Below are 23,404 nucleotides of genomic sequence, written 5' to 3' on the forward strand. Positions count from 1 at the left end.
AACTAAATCCATAACTAAGGGTGATAATGAACACATTCATTAAATTGTATTGCAAAACATTCACTTAAACAAGATACAGGGTTAAATTGATACTGAGGAAGTTGACAAGCAATACAATATTTATTGAAAATAACTGTTAGGAAAAAATCCTGTTCAGGGAATGTTAGATAAACAGACCACAGATGGGAATCAAAAACGTTTTCCATTTTTATTGAGTACATTGAAATGACAGCCAACCAAAAGTTTTTAAAAACCTTAATAATGACAAATGAAAACCTTGTGACTTTATTCCTTGTCATAACACTACAGTAGTTGTATTCGCATCTTACTGATATCTAGCTTGTAACCTAAACCCTTGTTCAGTTTTGAATAACTCAAGGGTATTTTATCATGGGCATTCATTTCACAACATTCAAATTTAATCTGCACCTAATTTAATTAGTTGGTCTTTTAAAAAAAAATTTTTAACGGGGCTGTTTGGACCTCTGGAAATATAAATAATGTCATATTTTCTGGAATGATACTGCTCTTCAACAGAAGGTTAGGTTGTGGATGCCATTCTACTTGTGAACTGGTGTTTGGGCGTGAACAGGTTAGTCATTAAGATATCCCTATTATTAGCTATGTTACAATCATGTTAGTAGACTAAAACACAATATAGTCCAAATAAATACAAGAGTTTTAAACCAAAAGTATACAGTTTTCAGAAAGACCAAGATCTACAAAATACTAGTAATGTGGATCTGACTGCTTAGTTCAAAGTGACACACATTAAATGTTTACTTCTGCCACTGCTTATATGTACAGTCCAACAAAGTTTTATACAACAACTACACAGCAGTAGACCTAATACAACAACATGGACACAGGTGCTGCTTACTCCTTAACACAATAATTAAAATCACTGAATAATAATAGACAATACAAATCGCACTGGATGGCATCAATTCATTTGCTTCCCAGGTTTAAACGGGGCAATCTGCAGTTGTTACATTTTTAGACTTACAAATTAATATGTACCCATTGATTCTTGAATAACTTACAAATGCCTCATGAGCTTAGTTCAACTGTTGTACCTCATCAGAACCTAAAATAAAAGCTTGTTTTACTTCATTGTTTATAAACAAAGTAAATGTAAACAATTTTGATCTCAAAGTTGGTAAGTCCTTGAATTTATAGCTTTGACTAAAAATTTGAGTGTGGTTAAATTTCTCCAGCCCTATCCTTCAGCTGCAGATTGCCCATTTAAAGGGCAACTCCACCACTTCTCAACCTCATTTATCTCCAGCATAATACCATTGTTGACATATGTGAAATGGCACATTGGTTTATTTAAAACAATTAAGTGAAGTTCTACCTGATGACATCAAAACATTTTAAAAACTGATTTTCAAACCTTTGTGGTGACATGGGGAGCAAGAAAATAACTGCAGGTTTGGAAAATCACTTTTTACTTTTAACCCACAGAGAAGCATTTTTTTTTTAGGACCTTATCAATGAGCTGGTTTCACATATGTACACTTGAGGTTGAAAGTGGCAGAATTGCCCTTTTTAAGCATCTACTAAATCACATCAACACCTTGTCTCTCTGCCAGTCAGCTCTGTATGGGTGTGATGCCGGTCTTAAACTCAATCAGTGATGGCCTGAGAGCATTACACCAACTTCTTGGCCTCAAAGAAGCTCTTGAGGTGCTTCATCTGCCAGATGCCAGTGACGATGAGAATAAGCGTCTGAGCTATCGACCACCAAAGCACACGCTGGTTGGTGCTCTCACTTGTCATGCGGAACCGCTCCTCACGATACTGTTAAACGAGATACACAGACAGTCACGAGAACATTGAAAAGACAAGGGGAAGTCCTCACGATACTGTGAAGAGACACAAACATTCCACAACATGGATTTGTATGGCATGTTTAAATACATTTCAAGAGTTTATTATCACATATGTTGTAGCTTAGTCTACATTTTTGAGTTGAATAACTATCTTTCAACTCACCCGCTGATAGTTTTGCTCTTTCTGGATTTGTTCTACTTGGTCCAGTAATTGTCGAGCTCTCAATTGCAGCTCTGTGAGCTTGTCTTTTGCTGCGATTTCAGGGTAGTTGTTGGTATGCTCACCAACCTGAATATCCAGGTGGACTCTCTGTAAGATAGAACACAAGGTTATAATGACAGACTTGTGTATGTGTGTCGTTCAGAGGGTGAATGGGCAAGGAAAAAAAGGTGTAAGTGCCTTCGAAACAGGGTGTGGTAGTCGGTACCAGGCGCAACGGTTTGAGCGTGTCAAGAACGGCAACGCTGCTGGGTTTTTCACGCTCAACAGTTTCCTCGTGTGTATCAAGAATGGTCCACCACCTAAACGACATCCTGCCAACTTGACACAACTATGGGAAGCATTGGAGTCAACGTGGGCCAGCATCCCTGTGGAACGCCTTCAACACCTTGTAGAGTCCCTGCCCCCGACGGATTGAGGCTGGTATTCTTAATGTTTTGTATACTCCGTGTATATACTGCTTTATGGAAGGTTATTTTGTTGTGAGCAGAACATTTTTCTGAACAACCCATTCTGTATGAGCAACACATCCCACTCATACCAGTTTGCCACCAGCAAACAGGGCCATCTTGGTGGAGTTGGAGTGCAGGCAGATTTGATGCTCGCCTGGGGTATGGGATGTGAAGGTGAACCGTCCATCTGACCCATACTGACGAGACAGGATGATCTAGAATAAGAAGGGTTTGGAGAGAAATAGAGACATGCCGATGAAATATACGTGGAGGCATTGTGTGCATGATGTAATATTTAGATATTTAGATATGTCTTGTGTATATGTATTGTATGATGCAAAATGAATTGCCTCATTGAGGTCATTCAAGTTCTCTGAATATACAAACTGTAGTGACTGTACACATTTGAGAGTGTGGTAACTTTATTTCTAATCTCTCATGAATTGACAACGTAAATTACGCAAAATTGTTGTTCTGGGTTAACCTGAGATTACATTACATCTAATGTCTTTTCTCAATGATGAACAACTGACCTTAGTATCTGGATCCTTGATCTCCACATGCATTCCAAGGCCAGGTGTGGCTGGGAGGAACGATCCGGTCTGCTTGTCCCACAGCTGGGTCCTGTATTTCCCTAATAATAGAGAGATGACATATGACAAATAAAATCATCTTATGAAAGCTATTCCTCATATCCTCAATAGATGGCCTACTCCATCTCAAATAACAATACACGGTGGCTCACCACATATGAAATCTTCTCATATTTTGTAGCTAGCTCGAAAACTCTTTATTTATTAATACCCATGTGATAGATATTTTTCCTCCATCCGGAAATGAAAGACATGCATATATGCACTAACTGACTGAATAAAAATAGCCTATGAGCCAGAAGCAGCTAGATACCTAGCTAGCTAACGCTAAAACCATAGCTAGCTAACTTACCAATAACCATAGTTTCATCTGGAATTTCCTCTATAAAGCATTTTTTCTCCGTCTCCCCAATGTGAAAATAGAGAGCGTAACTTGGAGAGAGCCAAGCAAATAATATGATAATTCCGGCGCCGGGTACAGTGAGCATCATGTCAAAACAGCTTTGTTGTCACCATCAGCAGAGTCAGCGCAGTAGATGCTAAGTGATGAGTCGTTCGCGAACAAACGATTCTTTTTTTTTAAATGGATCTCTTTGGTGAAATTGGGAACCGAACCGCATCGGTGAAAGAGCCGTTCATTTGGTTCCCTGATTTGCATACTGCTACTACTGCTTTTTGAGTTCAAATTAAACGTTTTTCTGTAGATAATAAAAATAATGATCCAAAATAGGATGAATCCTCACTGCAGAAACAATAAATAGTGGGGAGAGGGCGTCAATCTGATCCGTTTGGGAGACAAATGAGCCGACTCTTTTACGTGAACGGAGCCGATTGAGCCGGCTCACTAAAAAGAGTCCGAATGCCCGTCACAAGTAGACGCAATTAGCTGCTGCTGTACTTTTATTTTGAAACCCCGTCGGAAGTGTGTTTATTATTTTTTACAAGGATCACACACTACCCAGAATGCACTTCGTCGAGGCAGATCTTGGTGGCGTTATGATGTGGGGATATCTCGGCATCTACAATTGCATTTTGCTGTGGGACCTTATAAAACGGTGTTTGGATGTTGTAAAGACAATTTGTCTGTGGCATTTACCTACTTGGTTTCTGATTCAAAGATATGGCTTAGGACAAAGATGCAGAAAGCGAGGCTGGAAGAGCCATGCAGCTGATTTTTTAAAAAGCGTGAAAGAGAACAACTTTCACAACTAAAGGAGAAAATTGCTCATGTCAGTCAACTTGTTAACGTTAGTTAGCTAAGTAACGTTATTATTCTTGCATATTCAATGCTTTCCAGGTACTGAAAGCCTTCAACATGACCTATTTCCACCCCTCTTAACCATCTGAATGTCTCCTGCAGGACAACATGGTCAAGTCCAACATCAATAAAAGTTCAACGCTCAATTATGATGCGGTGGAAGCAGAGCTCAAATCCAGCACTGTTGGTAAGTAATTGTAGCTAGAAGTTAAGAAAAATATTGGTATTCTTGTATGTCAGGCACATCTTTATTACTAGAATGAATATTTCAATACGTGATTGTGAAGAACGCAATCTTACTGCAATCGTGTGTTACCTTGTCAGGTCTGGTGACACTCAATGATATGAAGGCCAGGCAGGAGGCTCTTGTGAAAGAAAGAGAAAAGCAACTGGCCAAGAAAGAGCAAACAAAGGAGTTGATGCTGTGAGTTACTGTATTCCCCGAGTTACTGTATTCCCCGAGTTACTGTATTCCCCGAGTTACTGTATTCCCCGAGTTACTGTATTCCCCGAGTTACTGTATTCCCCGAGTTACTGTATTCCCCGAGTTACTGTATTCCCGAGTTACTGTATTCCCCGAGTTACTGTATTCCCCGAGTTACTGTATTCCCCAAGTTACTGTATTCACTCCCACTTTTGTCTTTTATGATCTCTCAGTGACTCATGATTATGTACGAAGTCTTCTGTCGAAAGCTGTTGTCAGTATCTCGTCTCTGCTCTCCTGTCTACCACCAGGAAGCTGGAGAAGAAGAGAAAGGATGCCAGTTTATCCTTTAATCCTGAAGAGGAGGAGACAGAGGAGGAAGAGGACTGTGAGTGGTGTTAATAATAAATCAGGTGCTTATATCCACAATACTTATGTATATTAGCTGATTAGCTGTTGTCTCACCTGTTGTTTTAGATAGCTCTCCCAACCAACACCTGCGATTACTTTATGCCTCGCTGTATGTCTCTCTCAAATGTCAATATGCCTTGTATACTGTTGTTCAGGTTAGTTATCATTGTTTTAGTTTACAATGGAGCCCCTAGTTCCACTCTTCATACCCCTGATACCTCCTTTGTCCCACCTCCCACACATGCGGTGACCTCACCCATTACAACCAGCATGTCCAGAGATTCAACCTCTCTTAGCATCACCCAGTGCCTGGGCTTACCTCCGCTGTACCTGCACCCCACCATACCCCTGTCTGCGCATTATGCCCTAAATATATTCTACCATGCCCAGAAATCTGCTCCTTTTATTCTTTGTCCCCAACGCTCTAGGCGACCAGTTTTGATAGCCTTTAGCCGCACCCTCATACTACTCCTCCTTTGTTCCGCGGGTGATGTGGAGGTAAACCCAGGCCCTGCATGTCCCCAGACACCCTCATTTGTTGACTTCTGTGATTGAAAAAGCCTTGGTTTCATGCATGTCAACATCAGAAGCCTCCTCCCTAAGTTTGTTTTACTCACTGCTTTAGCACACTCTGCCAACCCTGATGTCTTTGCCGTGTCTGAATCCTGGCTTAGGAAGACCACCCAAAATTCTGAGAGTTCCATACCCAACTATAATATTTTCCGTCAAGATAGAACTGCCAAAGGGGGCGGAGTTGCACTCTACTGCAGAGAGAGCCTGCAAACTAATATCATACGTTCCAGGTCCATACCCAAACAGTTCGTACTACTAATTTTAAAAATTACTCTCTCCAGAAATAAGTCTCTCACTGTTGCCGCCTGCTACCGACCCCCCCCAGCTCCCAGCTGTGCCCTGGACACCATTTGTGAATTGATTGCCCCCCCATCTAGCTTCAGAGTTTGTTCTGTTAGGTGACCTAAACTGGGATATGCTTAACACCCCGGCAGTCCTACAATCTAAGCTAGATGCCCTCAATCTCACACAAATCATCAAGGAACCCACCAGGTACAACCCTAAATCTATAAACATTGCCTGTATCCGCTACGGGTCCGCAATCAAACGACCACCCCTCATCACTGTCAAACGCTCCCTAAAACACTTCAGCGAGCAGGCCTTTCTAATCGACCTGCCCCGGGTATCCTGGAAGGATATTGACCTCATCCCGTCAGTTTAGGATGCCTGGTCATTCTTTAAAAGTAACTTCCTCACCATCTTAGATAAGCATGCTCCGTTAAAAAAATGCAGAACTAAGAACAGATATAGCCCTTTGTTCACTCCAGACCTGACTGCCCTCGACCAGCACAAAAACATCCTGTGGCGGACTGCAATAGCATCGAATAGTCCCCGCGATATGCAACTGTTCAGGGAAGTCAGGAACCAATACACGCAGTCAGTCAGGAAAGCAAAGCTACAGCATTTGCATCCTGTAGCTCTAACTCCAAAAAGTTCTGGGACGCTGTAAAGTCCAAGGAGGACGAGCACCTCCTCCCAGCTGCCCACTGCACTGAGGCTAGGTAACACGGTCACTACTGATAAATCCATGATAATTGAAAACTGGGGGTGCCACAGGGTTCAATTCTCGGGCAGACTCTTTTCTCTGTATATATCAATGTTGTTGCTCTTGCTGCGGGCGATTCCCTGATCCACCTCTACGCAGATGACACCATTCTGTATACTTCTGGCACTTCCTTGGACAGTGTGCTATCTAACCTCCAAACAAGCTTCAATGCCATACAACACTCCTTCCGTGGCCTCAAACTGCTCTTAAACGCTAGTAAAACCAAATGCATGCTTTTCAACCGTTCGCTGCCTGCACCCGCACGCCCGACCAGCATCACCACCCTGGATTGTTCCGACCATGAATATGTGGACATCTATAAGTACCTAGGTGTCTGGCTAGACTGTAAACTCTCCTTCCAGATTCGTATCAAACATCTCCAATCTAAAATCAAATCTAGAGTCAGCTTTCTATTCCGCAACAAAGCCTCCTTCACTCACGCCGCCAAACTTACCCTAGTAAAACTGACTATCCTACCGATCCTCGACTTTGGCGATGTCATCTACAAAATAGCTTCCAATACTCTACTCAGCAAACTGGATGCAGTTTATCACAGTGCCATCCGTTTTGTTACTAAAGCACCTTATACCACCCAACACTGCGACCTGTATGCTCTCGTTGGCTGGCCTTCGCTACATATTCATCGCCAGACCCACTGGCTCCAGGTCATCTACAAGTCCATGCTAGGTAAAGCTCCGCCTTATCTCAGTTCACTGGTCACGATGGCAACACCCACCCGTAGCATGCGCTTCAGCAGGTGTATCTCACCGATCATCCCTAAAGCCAACACCTCATTTGGCTGCCTTTCCGTCCAGTTCTCTGCTGCCTGTGACTGGAACGAATTGCAAAAATCGCTGAAGTTGGAGACTTTTATTTCCCTCACCAACTTTAAACATCTGCTATCTGAGCAGCTAACCGATCGCTGCAGCTGTACATAAGTCCATCTGTAAATAGCCCACCCAATCTACCTACCTCATCCCCATAATGTTTTTATTTATTCACTTTTCTGCTCTTTCGCACACCAGTATCTCTACCTGCACATGACCATCTGATCATTTATCACTCCAGTGTTAATCTGCTAAATTGTAACTATTCACTCCTATGGCCTATTTATTCCCTACCTCCTCATGCCTTTTGCACACACTGTATATAGACTTTCTTTTTCTACTGTGTCATTGATTTGTTTATTGTGTTATTGGCTTGTTTATTGTTTACTCCATGTGTAACTCTGTTGTTGCCTGTTCACACTGCTATGCTTTATCTTGGCCAGGTCGCAGTTGTAAATGAGAACTTGTTCTCAACTAGCCTACCTGGTTAAATAAAGGTGAAATAAATAAAAATATTATTCTTGTCTAAGAACAATCAATTAATACAGACTTTTATCTTATAAAGATTTCCCTGCCAAGAAGAAGTAGTTAGGGAAGAACCCAGATGTGGACACCAGTTTCCTGCCAGAACGGGACAGAGAGGTAAGGCTTATGCATACACCCTATCCATGACACCAGCCACTCTCGTCTCTTTCTTATGGTTGAGTCATGAACACTGACCTTAACCGAGGCAGCGTAGCCTAGTGGTTAGAGCGTTGGACTAGTAACCGGAAGGTTGCAAGTTCAAACCCCCGAGCTGACAAGGTACAAATCTGTCGTTCTGCCCCTGAACAGGCAGTTAACCCACTGTTCTGAGGCCGTCATTGAAAATAAGAATTTGTTCTTAACTGACTTGCCTAGTTAAATAAAGGTAAAATAAATAAAAAAATTAATAAATTGAGGCCTGCAGTTCTTTTAGATGTTGTGGGTTCTTTTGTGACCTCTTGGATGAGTCGTCGCTGCGCTCTTGGGGTAATTTTGGTTGCCCCGGCCACCCCTGGGAAGGTTCACCACTGTTCAAAATGTTCTCCGTTTGTGGATAACGTCTCTCACCGTGGTTCGCTGGAGTCCCAAAGCTTTAGAAATGGCTTTGTAACCCTTTCCAGACTGATAGATGTCAAGTACTTTGTTTCTCATCTGTTCCTGAATTTCTTTGGATCATGGCATGATGTCTTGCTTTTTGAGGTCTTTTGGCCTACTTCACTTTGTCAGATGGGTTCTATTTAAGTGATTTCTTGATTTAACAGGTCTGGCAGTAATCAGGCCTGGATGTGGCTAGTGAAATTCCAAAAAATGTGATTAACCACATTAAATTCATGATTTAACAATGGGGTGCAATTACTTTGTCACAGGGCCATGAAGGTTCGGATAGCTTTTTTTCCCCTTAATAATTAAAATGATCACTTAACTGCATTTTTTTTTTGTAATATTAAAATTTGTTTGATCTGAAACACTTAAGTGTGACAAATGTACAAAAAAAAATTGAAATCAGGAAGGGGGCAAATACTTTTTCACAGCGCTGTATGTGATTGGTATCGTAGGTTTTTATTTACGGCTCTCTGGCTGTTTCTGTTTTTTGTTTTGTCTCTCATTTTCTCACACGCCCAAATTAATAATCAAAGGAATGTTGCATCAATTGCTAGATGGATTATTATCATGCATAGTGGCTCATGATTTATGGCCGTTTTCAAACCGCAACAACAGGATTGTTTCATAGGTATGCTCCACATGACGACGAATGGGTGTCAGTTTTTTTTAAAGTGCGGCATGCATGAGCCTGTTCACTTTCAGTTGTTAGTTCATAAAACATGTCAGAAATGTCTGAGGCAACTCCAAAATAGGCCTCTTAATAATTCTAGTAGGTAAAAAATTGAACTGAAGTTGGGAGGCTGATCTTAAAATGTGCAATATTTTCTTGTCTTTCAGATCCGGTGAAAATATTGCCTTCAGGATAATTCTGGACCCAGATTTTATTTTCATGTTTAACTATTAATGTATTGTCAGATGCATTCTCCTTTCAGATGAATACATTGCAATAACTCTAAAACATTAGGTTCCTCTTCATTGTTACTCCTCTACCTTTTTTATTTAAATTCCCCAAAGTGTTGTTTCCTAAATCATGAAACCATAGTGATCTCTTCACCAATAACATAACAGTCCTGTTGAAGAAATATTCCCATTTGAATTCCTATGAAAATGTGATCCTATTTTTTTTTTTATACAAATAAACCTACACTTGGATGCTGTCCACTTTGTTGATATAAATTAGATTATATCAACTTGATTTATTGATATATATTATATATAAAATATATATTTTAATTTGTCCTTGTTGTTTTTAAGTGTCATGAGAATATGGTTTGGTTGGCTCTTGGAGACTGAACAGTTAAAGCGTGCAGGTGCCTGTGTTTTTCTTTTGCCCTTTAGCTTCAAGATACCACACCCTTGTTTCCTTCACTCTCTCACGTACTCACCCCGATGTGTCAACTTCATAGCGTTCTCCATGCTGTACATACAAGGACCCGACAACACCTATTTTTTCACAGAAAACGGATATACAGTCCGATTGGGAGATGTTTGAGTCCAAGTGCTTTGCTTTTGGGCACTGCTATGTGTGCTTTGGCAGCATGCGGAGATCCAAGCTCATCTTGCTCCAGGTCCTGACTCTCAGTCAGTACCTCTGGGCCCAGGAGGACCTAACAGCCATCTCGCCACAGGACTGCAGTCTGGAATGTGTCCTGCAGGTAAGCCTCCACACACATGATTTAAGCCTCTCTGGACAACATCTTTAAATGGACTACAGAAGTACAAAATTATTAATCCCAGTAAATAGTCAACTGTAGAGTAGATTTAAAGTAGTACAGTGATTGATCGTGTGAAGTTTTGCCCTAGTACAGTATGTACATTTCTCCCATCTGAAGTGATATATGCTATTAACAAGCAGACTTCATCCAAAGTGATTTACAGCCATGCATGCAAAGGTAGTAGGCAAGATGGAGGCCTTTAACCTACCTAGTGTACTACACACCTGACAAGTGAGAGCCTGGGCTCTCTGGCTGTTTCTGTTTTCGCTCTCATTTTCTCCAGCTGTGTGTTGTCTCTTAGACTAGTAATGACTCCTGAGGACACAGCCAAAAGGAAAAGGATGGCTCCTCCTCTCCACCACTGTGTTTACCTATTCACGGTGTCACGTACAAGTCCTTTATGCATACCCTGTCCTCTCACACACCGTCATAGGGGGGTCCAGGATGTGTGTACTGCAGAATCAGCAGAGAAGATGTTGCAAGAATCCTAGGCGTTCCCTCTGTTGAGGCATTTGGAAGTAAGTGTGTTTGACTAAACAGGTTCTCATCCTACAGAAATTATTCACATCGCTTTTACTTTTTTTTAACCAGATTTTGTTTTTACAGCCTGAATTTAAAATGTATTAAATTGAGATGTTGTGTCACTGATCTATACACAATACCCCATAATGTCACAGTGGAACATTTTTTGAGAAATTAATAAAAACTTGAGTCAAATATTCAAACCTTTTGTTGTGGCAAGCCTAAATAAGTTCAAGAGTTAAAAATGTGTTAAAATAGCTAAATATGTTGCATAGACTCATTCCGTGTTCAATAATAGTTGGTTAACATTAATTTTGAATGAAGTACCCCATCTTTGTACCCCACACATGTTTATCTGTAATGTCCCGCAATCGAGTAGTGAATATCAAGCACAAAGACCGGGGAGGTTTTCCAATGCCTCTCAAAGAAGGGCACTGATTTGTAGATGGGTACAAATATCAGATGCTTAATATCTCTTTTACCATGGTGAGTTATTAATTAGGCTTTGGATGGTGTAACAATACATCCAGTCATGACAAGGATACAGGAGTCCTTCCTAACTCAGTTGCCAGAGAAGAAGGAAACTGCTCAGGGATTTCACCATTAAGTCAGTGGTGCTTTTAAACACGTTACGTAGTTTAATGCCTGGGATATGAGAACTTAGGATGGATCAACAACATTGTCGTTACTCTTCAATACTAACCTAAATGACAGAGTTAAAATAAGGAAGCCTGTTCAGAATAAAAAATATGCCATAACATGCATCCTGTTTGCAACAAGGCACTTAGGTAATAATGCAAAACATTTGGCTAAGAAATGAACTTTTTGCCCTGAATACAAAGTGTTATGTTTGCCGCAAATACAACACAACACATCAATGAATACCTCTCCTGATATTTTCAAGCAGGGTGGTGGCTGCATCATGTTATGTTCCACTGGCCATCAGCAAGGACTAGGGAGTTTTAGAGGATAAAAAGAACCAGAATACAGCTATAAGCACAGACAAAATCCAAGAGGAAAACCTGATTCAGTCTGCTTTCCAACAGCCAATAAGAGACAAATTCACCTTTCAGCAGGACAATAACCTAAAACACAAGGGCAAATCTACACTGGAGTTGCTTTCCAAGACGACATAGGCCACTTAGAATGTTCCTAGTTACAGTTTTGACTTAAATCGTCTTCAAAATCTATGGAAAGACATGAAAATGACTGTGTAGCAATTATCACCAACTTGACAGAGCTTGAATAAGTTTTAAAAAGATTGGACAATCTAGGTGTGCAAAGCTCTTAAGAGACTTACCCAAAAAGACTTGAATAATCATTAATGTAGATGCTAGCATGATTACAGATAAACATGAATTAATTGTGAATAATAATAATAATAATAATGATGAGTGAGAAAGTTAGAGGCATAAATATCATGCTTCCCACAGTTGTGTCCAGTTGGCTGGATGTCCTTTTGGGTGGTGGACAATTCTTGATACACACAGGAAACTGTTGAGTGTGGAAAAACTCAGCAGCATTACAGTTCTTGACACACCATTGTGCCTGGAACCTACAACCAATACCCCTTTCAAAGGCACTCATATTGTTGTGTCTTTCCCATTCATCTTCTGAGTGGCACATATAAAATCCATGTCTAAATTGTTTCAAGGTTTAAAAATTGTAGCCCGTCTCCCCTTCATCTACACTGATTTGAAGTGTATTTAACAGGTGACATCAATAAGAGATCATAGCTTTCACCTGGATTCACCTGATCAGTCTGTCATGGAAAGAGTAGGTGTTCCTAATGTTTTGTGTATACAGTACATTCAGAAGGTATTCAGACCCCTTCTCTTTTTCCACATTTTGTTACATTCGTCTTATTTTAAAATGGATTAAATGTTTTTCATCGTTAATCTACACACAATACCCCGTAATGACAAAGCGAAAACAGGTTTGCAAATGTTTGCAAATGTATTAAAAACAGAAATACCTTATTTACATAAGTATTCAGACCCTTTGCTATGAGATTTAATTGAGCTCAGATGGATCATGTTTCCATTGATCATGCTTGATGTTTCTACAACTTGATTGGAGTCCATCTGTGATAAATTCAATTGGTCGGACATGATTTGGAAAGACGCACACCTCTCAGTATAGGATCCCACAGTTGACAGTGCATGTCAGAGCAAGTAATGAGGTCGCGGGAATTGTTCGTAGAGCTCCGAGACAGGATTGTGTCGAGGCAGAGATCTGGGGAAGGGTACTAAAACATTTCTGCAGTATTGAAGGTCCCCAAGAACACAGTGGCCTCCATCATTCTTAAATGGAAGAGGTTTGGAACCACCAAGACACTTCCTAGAGCCGCCCAGCCAAACTGAGCAATCGGGGGAGAAGGGCCTTGGTCAGGGAGGTGACCAAGAACTCAATGGTCACTCTGACAGAGCTCCAGAGTTCCTCTGTGGAGATGGGAGAACCTTCCAGAAGGACAGCCATCTCTGCAGCACTCCACCAATCAGGCCTTTATGGTATAGTGGCCAGTCGGAAGCCACTCCTCAGTAAAAGGCACATGACAGCCCGCTTGGAGTTTGCCAAAAGGCACAGAAGGACTCTCAGACAATGAGAAACAAGATTCTCTGGTCTGATGAAACCAAGACTGAACTCTTTGGCCTGAATGCCAGGACAACGACCCTAAGCACACAGCCAAGACAATGCAGGAGTGGCTTCGGGACAGGTCTCTGAATGTCCAATCGAACATCTCTGGAGAGACCTGAAAATAGCTGTGCAGTGATGCTCCCCATCCAACCTGACAGAGCTTGAGAGGATCTGCAGAGAAGAATGTGAGAAACTCCCCAAATACAGGTGTGCCAAGCTTGTGGCGTCATACTCAAGAACACTCAAGGCTGTAATCTCTGCCAAAGGTGCTTCAACAAAGTACAGAGTAAAAGGTCTGAATACTTACACTACCGTTCAAAAGTTTGGGGTCACTTAGAAATGTCCTTGTTTTTGAAAGAAAAGCATTAAAATAACATCAAATTGATCAGAAATACAGTGTAGACATTGTTAATGTTGTAAATGTCTATTGACCTTACAGTGAAATGCTTACTTACAAACCCTTAACCAACAATGCAGTTTTAAGAAAAATAACTTGTGTTAAAAAATAAAAGTAACAAATAATTAAAGAGCAACAGTAAAATAACAGTAGCGAGACTAAACGGGGGGTACTGGTACAGAGTCAATATGCGGGGGCACCGGTTAGTCGAGGTAATTGAGGTAATATGTACATGTAGGTAGAGTTAGTCAAGTGGTCTGGAACTTTTCAAATGCACTGTGTGTGTGTATATATATATATATATATATCTCACTGTATAATAAACACTGATTTAAAATACAACAGTGTGTTCCATGTTAGTCATTGCTATTATTATTATTATTATCATCATGAATTTCCCCAGGTTGTGTTCCGTGGCCATGTTTTGTCTTTCTGGGTGGACAGAGCTCTGACGTGTGCCAGCATTATGTCCATGCTCCACACGATGTGACTGTAGAGTTCGTAGCTGATGAGAACACTAAATATGACACTGTCGTTGTCTCCTGGCAACCCAGCCAGTTTGGTAAGATACAAACCCTTTCCTGTAATCATCAATCGTCTACTGTAGATCCAATGTAGTGGTCATTTATAATGTGGTTGTTTGTGATGTCACTCAAATGGAATATGAATTCATTGAATGTAAAGGTTCAGGCCTAGATGGCATCAATCTGAATATACAGTAATAATGGTGACTGTCATTGTGTATTGCCATAAAAATTACATTCATGTTAATGAATAGTATTGCCATGCATTCCTGTGTATGTTAGTTGACTCACTCTACTGTGTGTTAGTTGACTCTCTCTCTACTGTGTATGTTAGTTGACTCACTCTACTGTGTATGTTAGTTGACTCACTCTACTGTGTATGTTAGTTGACTCACTCTACTGTGTATGTTAGTTGACTCACTCTACTGTGTATGTTAGTTGACTCACTCTACTGTGTATGTTAGTTGACTCACACTCTACTGTGTATGTTAGTTGACTCACACTCTACTGTGTATGTTAGTTGACTCACTCTCTACTGTGTATGTTAGTTGACTCACACTCTACTGTGTATGTTAGTTGACTCACTCTACTGTGTATGTTAGTTGACTCACTCTTTACTGTGTATGTTAGTTGACTCACTCTCTACTGTGTATGTTAGTTGACTCACTCTACTGTGTATGTTAGTTGACTCACTCTACTGTGTATGTTAGTTGACTCACTCTACTGTGTATGTTAGTTGACTCACTCTACTGTGTATGTTAGTTGACTCACTCTACTGTGTATGTTAGTTGACTCACTCTCTACTGTGTATGTTAGTTGACTCACTCTCTACTGTGTGTTAGTTGACTCACTCTACTGTGTATGTTAGTTGACTCTCTCTCTACTGTGTGTTAGTTGACTCTCTCTCTACTGTGTATGTTAGTTGACTCACACTCTACTGTGTATGTTAGTTGACTCACACTCTACTGTGTATGTTAGTTGACTCACACTCTACTGTGTATGTTAGTTGACTCACACTCTACTGTGTATGTTAGTTGACTCACACTCTACTGTGTATGTTAGTTGACTCACACTCTACTGTGTATGTTAGTTGACTCACACTCTACTGTGTATGTTAGTTGACTCACTCTACTGTGTATGTTAGTTGACTCACTCTCTACTGTGTATGTTAGTTGACTCACACTCTACTGTGTATGTTAGTTGACTCACACTCTACTGTGTATGTTAGTTGACTCACACTCTACTGTGTATGTTAGTTGACTCTCTCTACTGTGTATGTTAGTTGACTCACACTCTACTGTGTATGTTAGTTGACTCACACTCTACTGTGTATGTTAGTTGACTCACACTCTACTGTGTATGTTAGTTGACTCACACTCTACTGTGTATGTTAGTTGACTCACACTCTACTGTGTATGTTAGTTGACTCACACTCTACTGTGTATGTTAGTTGACTCACACTCTACTGTGTATGTTAGTTGACTCACTCTACTGTGTATGTTAGTTGACTCACTCTCTACTGTGTATGTTAGTTGACTCACTCTCTACTGTGTGTTAGTTGACTCACTCTACTGTGTATGTTAGTTGACTCACTCTCTACTGTGTATGTTAGTTGACTCACACTACTGTGTGTTAGTTGACTCACTCTACTGTGTATGTTAGTTGACTCACACTCTACTGTGTGTTAGTTGACTCACTCTACTGTGTATGTTAGTTGACTCACTCTCTACTGTGTATGTTAGTTGACTCACTCTACTGTGTATGTTAGTTGACTCACTCTACTGTGTATGTTAGTTGACTCACTCTACTGTGTGTGTTAGTTGACTCACTCTCTACTGTGTGTGTTAGTTGACTCACTCTCTACTGTGTGTTAGTTGACTCACTCTACTGTGTATGTTAGTTGACTCACTCTCTACTGTGTATGTTAGTTGACTCTCTCTACTGTGTGTTAGTTGACTCACTCTACTGTGTATGTTAGTTGACTCACTCTACTGTGTATGTTAGTTGACTCACTCTCTACTGGCCTTGTCCCTGTGTTTGTTCCAGGGATCTCCTTCCTCAGAGGGTTCCAGGTCTCCCTTCAGGCCTTGGGAGGATCTCATATGGCCTGTCAGCTTTTTCTCTTTCAAATCAATATTTCTCTCTCTGCCTCACACGCCCAAACGGTAGGACACTTAGCTAACATGACACCATTCCTCAAAATTTGTCTGAATCTTTTTGTTTAAAAACACATCAATGGAAAAAGGTGGATAAAACCCAGTACAAACCTCAATACCAAGTTCTTCTAGAAGTTTTCTATACTATTTTTTTTTTACTGAAAGGGATGCTACTGTAAAGTGAAACTGTTTAAAGTCAGAATGATAGATGTAATTGGACCAGTAAAACAGGGTTTGTCTTGTCAAGATTCCCGACACGTTTAATAGGCTTTATTGGGTGTTGTAGGTGTACCAGTCAGACGCCTTCGCCCGTCTAACCCTGGGGGCCCAGTATGCTGTCACAGTGATGGCCCTGCCAGTTCCTGAGTTGTGGGATAAATTCTATCACAGCACAATGTTCTCCACACGCAGTAAATCTTCCTTCTCAATATACAGTACCACATCCAATGGAACATGAGAACAGTGTTCACTAACACTGTTGGCTTCATCTATGACAAATGTACATTTACAATCCACCATGATCCAGTCACAAAAAAACACAAAGTGAATGTATTGTAAACGTGTGAATTCCCTTGCAGCATGCCCGGAGAAAAACGGACTTGAACATTGCAAGAAAGGTGAGAAATAAAACGCGTTTGTTTACAATCTTATGAACCGCTCTCTGTACCTCATTGGTTCATGTTGTCTGTTTTCTGTTATAGATTGGTACCCAAAACATATAGAGGTTCAGCAGGAAGAGCATGACGTTATTGTGACGTTCAACCTCGCTCCCCCACATTTTGGAATCGACCGCTACTTCTCATTATGTTATGGAGAGGGGCGGCGGGGAGGAGGTGGCCTGAAGAGATACATCATTAAACCTGTGAGTGAGAGCTTTTGATCCAACTATTTTACACGTCTACGTGGAGAATGATTTACTGTCATTTATTAGTCTGCCGTGTTTAACGAGTTCTACCTTTTCTATTGTTACTTTCTGTAGAATTCCACAAAAAACAGAACTCACCACAGTTATCATCTCCAAGGCCTGATGGTAGGGTTCAACTACACGTGTGAGGTGAGTCATTAAAAATGTTACCCAACTCATACTCTATACAAACAAAACTTATAGTTCCAGCCGACGTTTCCATAAATCACTCTTTTTAATTTGATTTTTTATTGTAATTTTTTTTTTTATCACAGATCGCAGTTGATGAGGTAGACGCTGTAAGAAAAACATTCAATGTCCAAGTGATGCAGATTAAGCAAGGTATGTTCCAATCAATACAAACATTTATACAAGTTATACACATTCTTGTAGATATTTTTTTGCTGTGTACTTAGCGTGTTTTTTGATTGGTTTATTTTATTTCCGTGTCCTACACCGATTGGTTTATTTTATTTCCGTGTCCTACACCGATTGGTTTATTTTATTTCCGTGTCATACACCGATTGGTTTATTTTATTTCCGTGTCATACACCGATTGGTTTATTTTATTTCCGTGTCATACACCGATTGGTATGGCCTTCAATACACTGCTTCTTTAAGTACTTGCGCACAAAACTAAATGATATGCAGAATGAATCATAAAGTATGGCCATAAATCACCTTGTCATATTATGCAAACAATACACTTCTCCTTCTCCCCCTAGGTTTTGAAAAGAAATTGGGCAATGTCAAACTCCCTTTCTGAAAATGAGAAACAGTGTAGTGTGTATAACAGTATAGAGCATATCTAGCTATTTATACTGAACAAAAATATAATCACAGTATGTAAACTGTTGGTCCCATGTTTGATGACCCAGAAATGTTCCATACGCAGAAAAAAAAGCTTATTTCTCTAAAAAAAAATGGCTGAAAATGTGTTTACATCCCTGTTAGTGAGCATTTTACAAGATAATCCATCCACCTGACAGGTGTGCCATATCAAGAAGCTGATTTAAAGAGCATGATCATTACACAGGTGTACCTTGTGCTGGGGACAATAAAATGCCACTCTAAAATGTGCCGTTTTGTCACATAACATAATTCCACAGATGTCTCAGGTTTTGAGGGACTGTGCAATTGGCATGCTGACTGCAGGAATGTCCACCAGAGCTGTTGCCAGAGAATTGAATGTTAATTTCTCTACCATCAGCCACCTCCATTGTTGTTTTAGAGAATTTGACGGTACGTCCAACCAGCCTCACAACCGCACACCCTATGTAACCACGCCAGCCCAGCACCTCCACATCTGGCTTCTTCACCTACGGGATTGTCTGAGACCAGTTACCTGGACAGCTGATGAAACTGCAGCTTTGCACAACCAAAATATTTCTGCACAAACTTTCAGAAACCGTCTCAGGGAAGGTCATCTGCGTGCTTGTCATCCTCTTCAGGGCAGGCTGGAGAAGTGTGCTCTTCATGAATGAATCCCGGTTTCAACTGTACCGGGCAACTAACACAATTGAATTTTATATATGGCAATTTGAATGCACAGAGATACCGTAACGAGATCCTGTGGTCCATTGTCGTGATATTCATCCACCGCCATCACCTCATGTTTCAGCATGATGATGCACAGCCCCATGTCGCAAGGATCTGTACACAATTCCTGGAATCTGAAAATGTCCAAGTTCTTCCATGGCCTGCATACTCACCAGACATGTCACCGTTTGAGCATGTTTGGGGTGCTCTGGGTCGATGTGTACGACAGCGTGTTCTAGTTCCCGCCAATATCCAGCAACTTTGCAGAGCCGTTGAAAATGAGTGGTGCAACATTCCACAGGCGACAATCAACAGCCTGATCGACTCTATGCGAAGGAAATGTGTTGCGATGCATGAGGCAAATGTTGGTCACACCAGATACTGACTGGTTTTCTGATCCACGCCAATACTGTTTTTTTTTTTTTTAAAGGTATCTGTGACCAACAGATGCATATCTGTATTCCCAGTCATGTAAAATCCACGGATTAGGGCTTAATAATTTAATTTCCATTGTCTAATTTCCATATGAACTGTAACTCAGTAAAATCTTTGAAATTGTTGCCTGTTGTGTTTATTTTGGTTCAGTGTATATAGTCTACCTTGCTCCCCTCAGAGCCACCTCCCACGGCCACTCCATCCCTGACCCTGCTGCTCCCTGTTGGCGTTGCCCTGGCAGCCGTGTTAGGGGTGTTATTACTGGCTGTCGTCTGGAAGAATCACAGGCAGATTAGGAGGAAGACGGAGATAAATCCAGGTCGGCATTTTTACATTTCACTAACGATACCAATGCTTTCCTTACATGTGCAGGTCAGACATACAAACGTTTCCCTCTAACAAGAACATGGTAAAAAAAATATATATATTTTTGTGGTTTTCAGAAATAATCGAGCAACATCATGACAAGAAAGGGAACGAGGAACATGTGTCACTGACCAGCAGGTTAACTCCGCCTCGACTACTGATTTGCTACAGCAGCGATGACGGCCATGCCCATGTCCGAGCTGTAATGCAGCTAGCAGTCTTCCTGCAGCAGCACATGGCAACACAGGTAACACTGGGAAGAAAATATCAGTACGACAGAACGCCGCGCAACGTTTAATTCAACACAAACGGTTCTGTACTGAACGACCAGTTGAAGAATGTTGTGATTATAGAGAGTGATTGTGTGTGCCATGTTGGACGTGATTTCCTTGCCACACCCACCAAACAGGAGCAAACGTTCCTCTAAGGCTGTTGAAGAATGGTACACATTTTTTTGGCGGGAAACGTGTTATTTAATTTCAAACCGTTATGAAACGGCAAGTCTTTGAACCCGAATGGAATGCACGCCTGCCCTGGTCTGTGATAAACAAATAGAAAATGAAAAAATCATTGGTTGAAATTGCATTTTAAATGGACAAATGTAAATGTTATTTATAATATATTATATTATTTGTATTATTATCATTATGATATTATTTGTTGTTGCATTGTCGCGCCAGGTGTTTCTGGACCTGTGGGATTCTCTAAGCTTGGCAGAGGAGGGGATCATGGGATGGCACTGCAGGAGGATCCAGGAGAGTGACTTTGTTCTGGTCATCTGTTCCCGGGGACTACAGAGGCGGCCAACGGAGAGAGATGCAGGGGAATGCAGAAGCACCGCTGCAGCCGTAGTATCCCTGATGGGAGAAGAGCTTGGTCGTGCCAAAACCAAGGGGAGAGACATCTCCAAGTACATGGCTGCTATATTTGAGTACTCTGAGGAGAAGGACATCCCTGCCGAGCTAGGGTTTGTGTCACGCTACACCCTACCTAGAGACTTGCCTCTGCTCTTCTCCCACATCCATGGTGTGGCCCTACATAAGCCCGGGAAGTATCTGAGAATAGAACACATTACAGAGGAGGGTTACACCAAACTGCCAGCCGGTGCTGCTCTACAATGGTCTATATATGAAGCTGGCATGGCATTGACTAATCATCAGGAATCATGTGATGAATGGAGAGGTAAATCTCAAGACAATCATGTGGAATGTGTGTGAGCATCCCAGTTGGGCCCTGCACTGCAAACTCCGGGGCAATTGACATATGACGACTGTATTACCAGTATTATTAAATCCCTTCTTTCCAAAGTGATCCTCGATGGGGAACTATTCTGTGACTACTGAGCTGCGATAAGCTTTTAAAAATGGCCTTGCTTATACAATACGTTAGGAGGAATATATTATTGGTGTGTTATGTGTGCTGTGGTTAGGGTTGGCCATGGGCTTATGGTGGATCATTTTAGATTCCCTACAAATAATCTGAGAATAACATCAGACACAATCTATACATTTTCATTAGATGTTTTGGGAATTACCACACTAACATATCACACAAGCAAACCCCTGAGGCTATCCATATCTCTACACAGCTGATGTAGATGGAAAATTATTTTTGAAATGGGGAAATATAGGCTGAAGAAATTCTGATTGTGAAAATGTTTGATGCCATGCGATTTTAATTAACTAAATATAAAATCCAGATGTATTTTCTTCTGGTACTGATATTTATTTATATTAATTATATTTATATAGAATGCTATAGCCTGAACAGCCGCTAGTGGTCGCAGTTTACCTGTCTTATTGACGGTCTCACAATCTGCAGGCTAGGATATAAACTAAGAGATAGAATATAAACTAATTTGACAGTCATTTCATTGTCCAGAAAAAAATATGAATCAAATTAATATAGTTTTTATTTGCAATAGGCTACATTTGATGTTATTTCATGAAGAAAGCTGCGGAATGGGAAACAGGATTTTGATTGCCTTGACAGTTGAATAGGTTTTCGTTTTTCTCCGTTTTGCTAGCAGCAGGAAGTTATGCTGAACTTTTTTTCTCTCAAAATAAGAGTCCCCCTGCAAAGACACTAAACATTTCGAAAATCGATTTTCGAAGCACTCTAGTGCAGTGAAACGTGTTGCACAGCGTTGCAACAATCTAGGAGAATAGATAGATCAGCATTATTATTTTGAAAGTTTACACAAATACTGGTATGTTGAACTCTATTTAAATAGAGGGGTATGAAGTGCTCCTGGATGTGTATGAGAGTCTCCCTCAAAACCTGAACATATTCGGTTAGTAGAGACCCTACTGAGTATTTTCCATCAAGCTTTGTTGTTGTTGCTATAGCCCAATGTGTAATACGCTGTATTCAGTGGCAACTCGTCATTCTGCCCCACCTGTTTTGAGACCCACATTTCTTTGGGGGGGGGGGCTTGCATGTTATTTGGACATTAATGTGTCACATATAAGTTTGCAAACAATGTAAAAAAAAAAATAAAAAAAAATTATGTAATTGAGTTAATAAAGCCACACACAACTTTGGTCTCTTGTTTGTTTTCTTGAGTAAGGCAGATCCAAAATGCAGGTGTTTCAGTCTAGCTCAGTGCTTTCTGTGGTGGTGGGTCGGGCCAGCAGAAAATAGTAGCATTGCGCCGTGATTGGCTCACTATTCTGTCACTCATGGGGACCTTACGCAATCCCCTAGCTTCAGTCCTTTAGTAATGGTAGACATCCAAAATTTCTGCCTTTTGGGTCCTACCATAGGTCATTGGCCACAGAAATGAAGTCAAATCACGTTATATGTACAGTAGCTTTGATTGGACTGTACATGTCAACATCGTACTTTCACTTAGCTAGCAGTCATCATCATGAATCAAGTCTACTGGCAAATCCTTTTTAATCCTTGTCATATGAAGAGAAATAATCCCCAAAGCCAACACCTCATTTGGCCGCCTTTCGTTCTAGTTCTCTGCTGCCTGTGACTGGAACGAATTGCAAAAATCGCTGAAGTTGGAGACTTTTATCTCCCTCACCAACTTTAAACATCTGCTATCTGAGCAGCTAACCAATCGCTGCAGCTGTACATAATCTATCGGTAAATAGCCCACCCAATTTAACTACCTCATCCCCATACTGTTTATATTTATTTACTTTTCTGCTCTTTTGCACACCAATATCTCTACCTGTACATGACCATCTGATCATTTATCACTCCAGTGTTAATCTGCAAAATTGTAATTATTCGCCTACCTCCTCATGCCTTTTGCACACATTGTATATAGACTCCCCTTTTTTTCTACTGTGTTATTGACTTGTTAATTGTTTATTCCATGTGTAACTCTGTGTTGTCTGTTCACACTGCTATGCTTTATCTTGGCCAGGTCGCAGTTGCAAATGAGAACTTGTTCTCAACTAGCCTACCTGGTTAAATAAAGGTAAAAT

The 23,404-nt window shown here is 40.8% G+C and overlaps 2 protein-coding genes across 10 annotated transcripts; one reads left to right on the forward strand and one right to left on the reverse strand.

Annotated features, from left to right (window-relative positions):
* Positions 1-194: 194 nt before the first annotated feature.
* tmed4 (transmembrane p24 trafficking protein 4) lies at positions 195-3,681 on the reverse strand. 2 transcript variants are annotated; one of them, XM_024385188.2, is made up of 5 exons: positions 3,453-3,681; positions 3,041-3,141; positions 2,597-2,722; positions 1,999-2,145; positions 195-1,868 (listed from the first exon to the last, which is right to left on the reverse strand). In XM_024385188.2, the coding sequence occupies exons 1-5, from the start codon at positions 3,589-3,591 to the stop codon at positions 1,779-1,781; spliced, it is 603 nt and encodes a 200-aa protein (XP_024240956.1). In that variant the 5' UTR covers positions 3,592-3,681; the 3' UTR covers positions 195-1,778. The 2 variants fall into 2 exon arrangements, with proteins under 2 accessions (XP_024240956.1, XP_024240955.1); XM_024385187.2 differs by having other exon boundaries at positions 195-1,803; positions 3,453-3,670.
* On the forward strand, positions 2,458-21,272 carry si:ch211-207e14.4 (interleukin-17 receptor D). 8 transcript variants are annotated; one of them, XM_042304210.1, is made up of 17 exons: positions 2,458-2,478; positions 4,461-4,545; positions 4,683-4,782; positions 5,094-5,195; positions 8,204-8,280; positions 9,604-10,421; positions 10,915-10,999; positions 14,441-14,599; positions 16,608-16,726; positions 17,004-17,127; positions 17,296-17,334; positions 17,419-17,579; positions 17,697-17,771; positions 17,897-17,963; positions 19,774-19,914; positions 20,039-20,208; positions 20,642-21,272. In XM_042304210.1, exons 6-17 carry the CDS (start codon positions 10,251-10,253, stop codon positions 21,176-21,178), a joined length of 1,848 nt encoding a protein of 615 aa, XP_042160144.1. In that variant the 5' UTR covers positions 2,458-2,478; positions 4,461-4,545; positions 4,683-4,782; positions 5,094-5,195; positions 8,204-8,280; positions 9,604-10,250; the 3' UTR covers positions 21,179-21,272. The 8 variants fall into 8 exon arrangements, with proteins under 8 accessions (XP_042160144.1, XP_042160140.1, XP_042160139.1 ...); XM_042304206.1 differs by lacking the exon at positions 2,458-2,478 and adding an exon at positions 4,047-4,347; XM_042304205.1 differs by lacking the exon at positions 2,458-2,478 and adding an exon at positions 4,047-4,329.
* Positions 21,273-23,404: the final 2,132 nt, after the last annotated feature.

The sequence above is a fragment of the Oncorhynchus tshawytscha genome, linkage group LG22 (genome assembly GCF_018296145.1).
Source record: "Oncorhynchus tshawytscha isolate Ot180627B linkage group LG22, Otsh_v2.0, whole genome shotgun sequence".
Lineage (NCBI taxonomy): Eukaryota > Metazoa > Chordata > Actinopteri > Salmoniformes > Salmonidae > Oncorhynchus > Oncorhynchus tshawytscha.

Excerpts from the sequence above, each read along its gene's own strand:
- tmed4 (XM_024385187.2), bottom strand. The coding sequence starts at position 3,591 with ATGATGCTCACTGTACCCGGCGCCGGAATTATCATATTATTTGCTTGG. Across the intron at positions 2,146-2,596 it reads TGTTTGCTGGTGGCAAACTG|AGAGTCCACCTGGATATTCA; the intron begins GTATGAGTGGGA and ends TCTATCTTACAG. Across the intron at positions 1,804-1,998 it reads AAGAGCAAAACTATCAGCGG|TATCGTGAGGAGCGGTTCCG; the intron begins GTGAGTTGAAAG and ends CTCGTTTAACAG.
- si:ch211-207e14.4 (XM_042304210.1), top strand. The coding sequence starts at position 10,251 with ATGTTTGAGTCCAAGTGCTTTGCTTTTGGGCACTGCTATGTGTGCTTT. Across the intron at positions 17,128-17,295 it reads CACAATGTTCTCCACACGCA|CATGCCCGGAGAAAAACGGA; the intron begins GTAAATCTTCCT and ends ATTCCCTTGCAG. Across the intron at positions 17,335-17,418 it reads ACTTGAACATTGCAAGAAAG|ATTGGTACCCAAAACATATA; the intron begins GTGAGAAATAAA and ends TTTCTGTTATAG.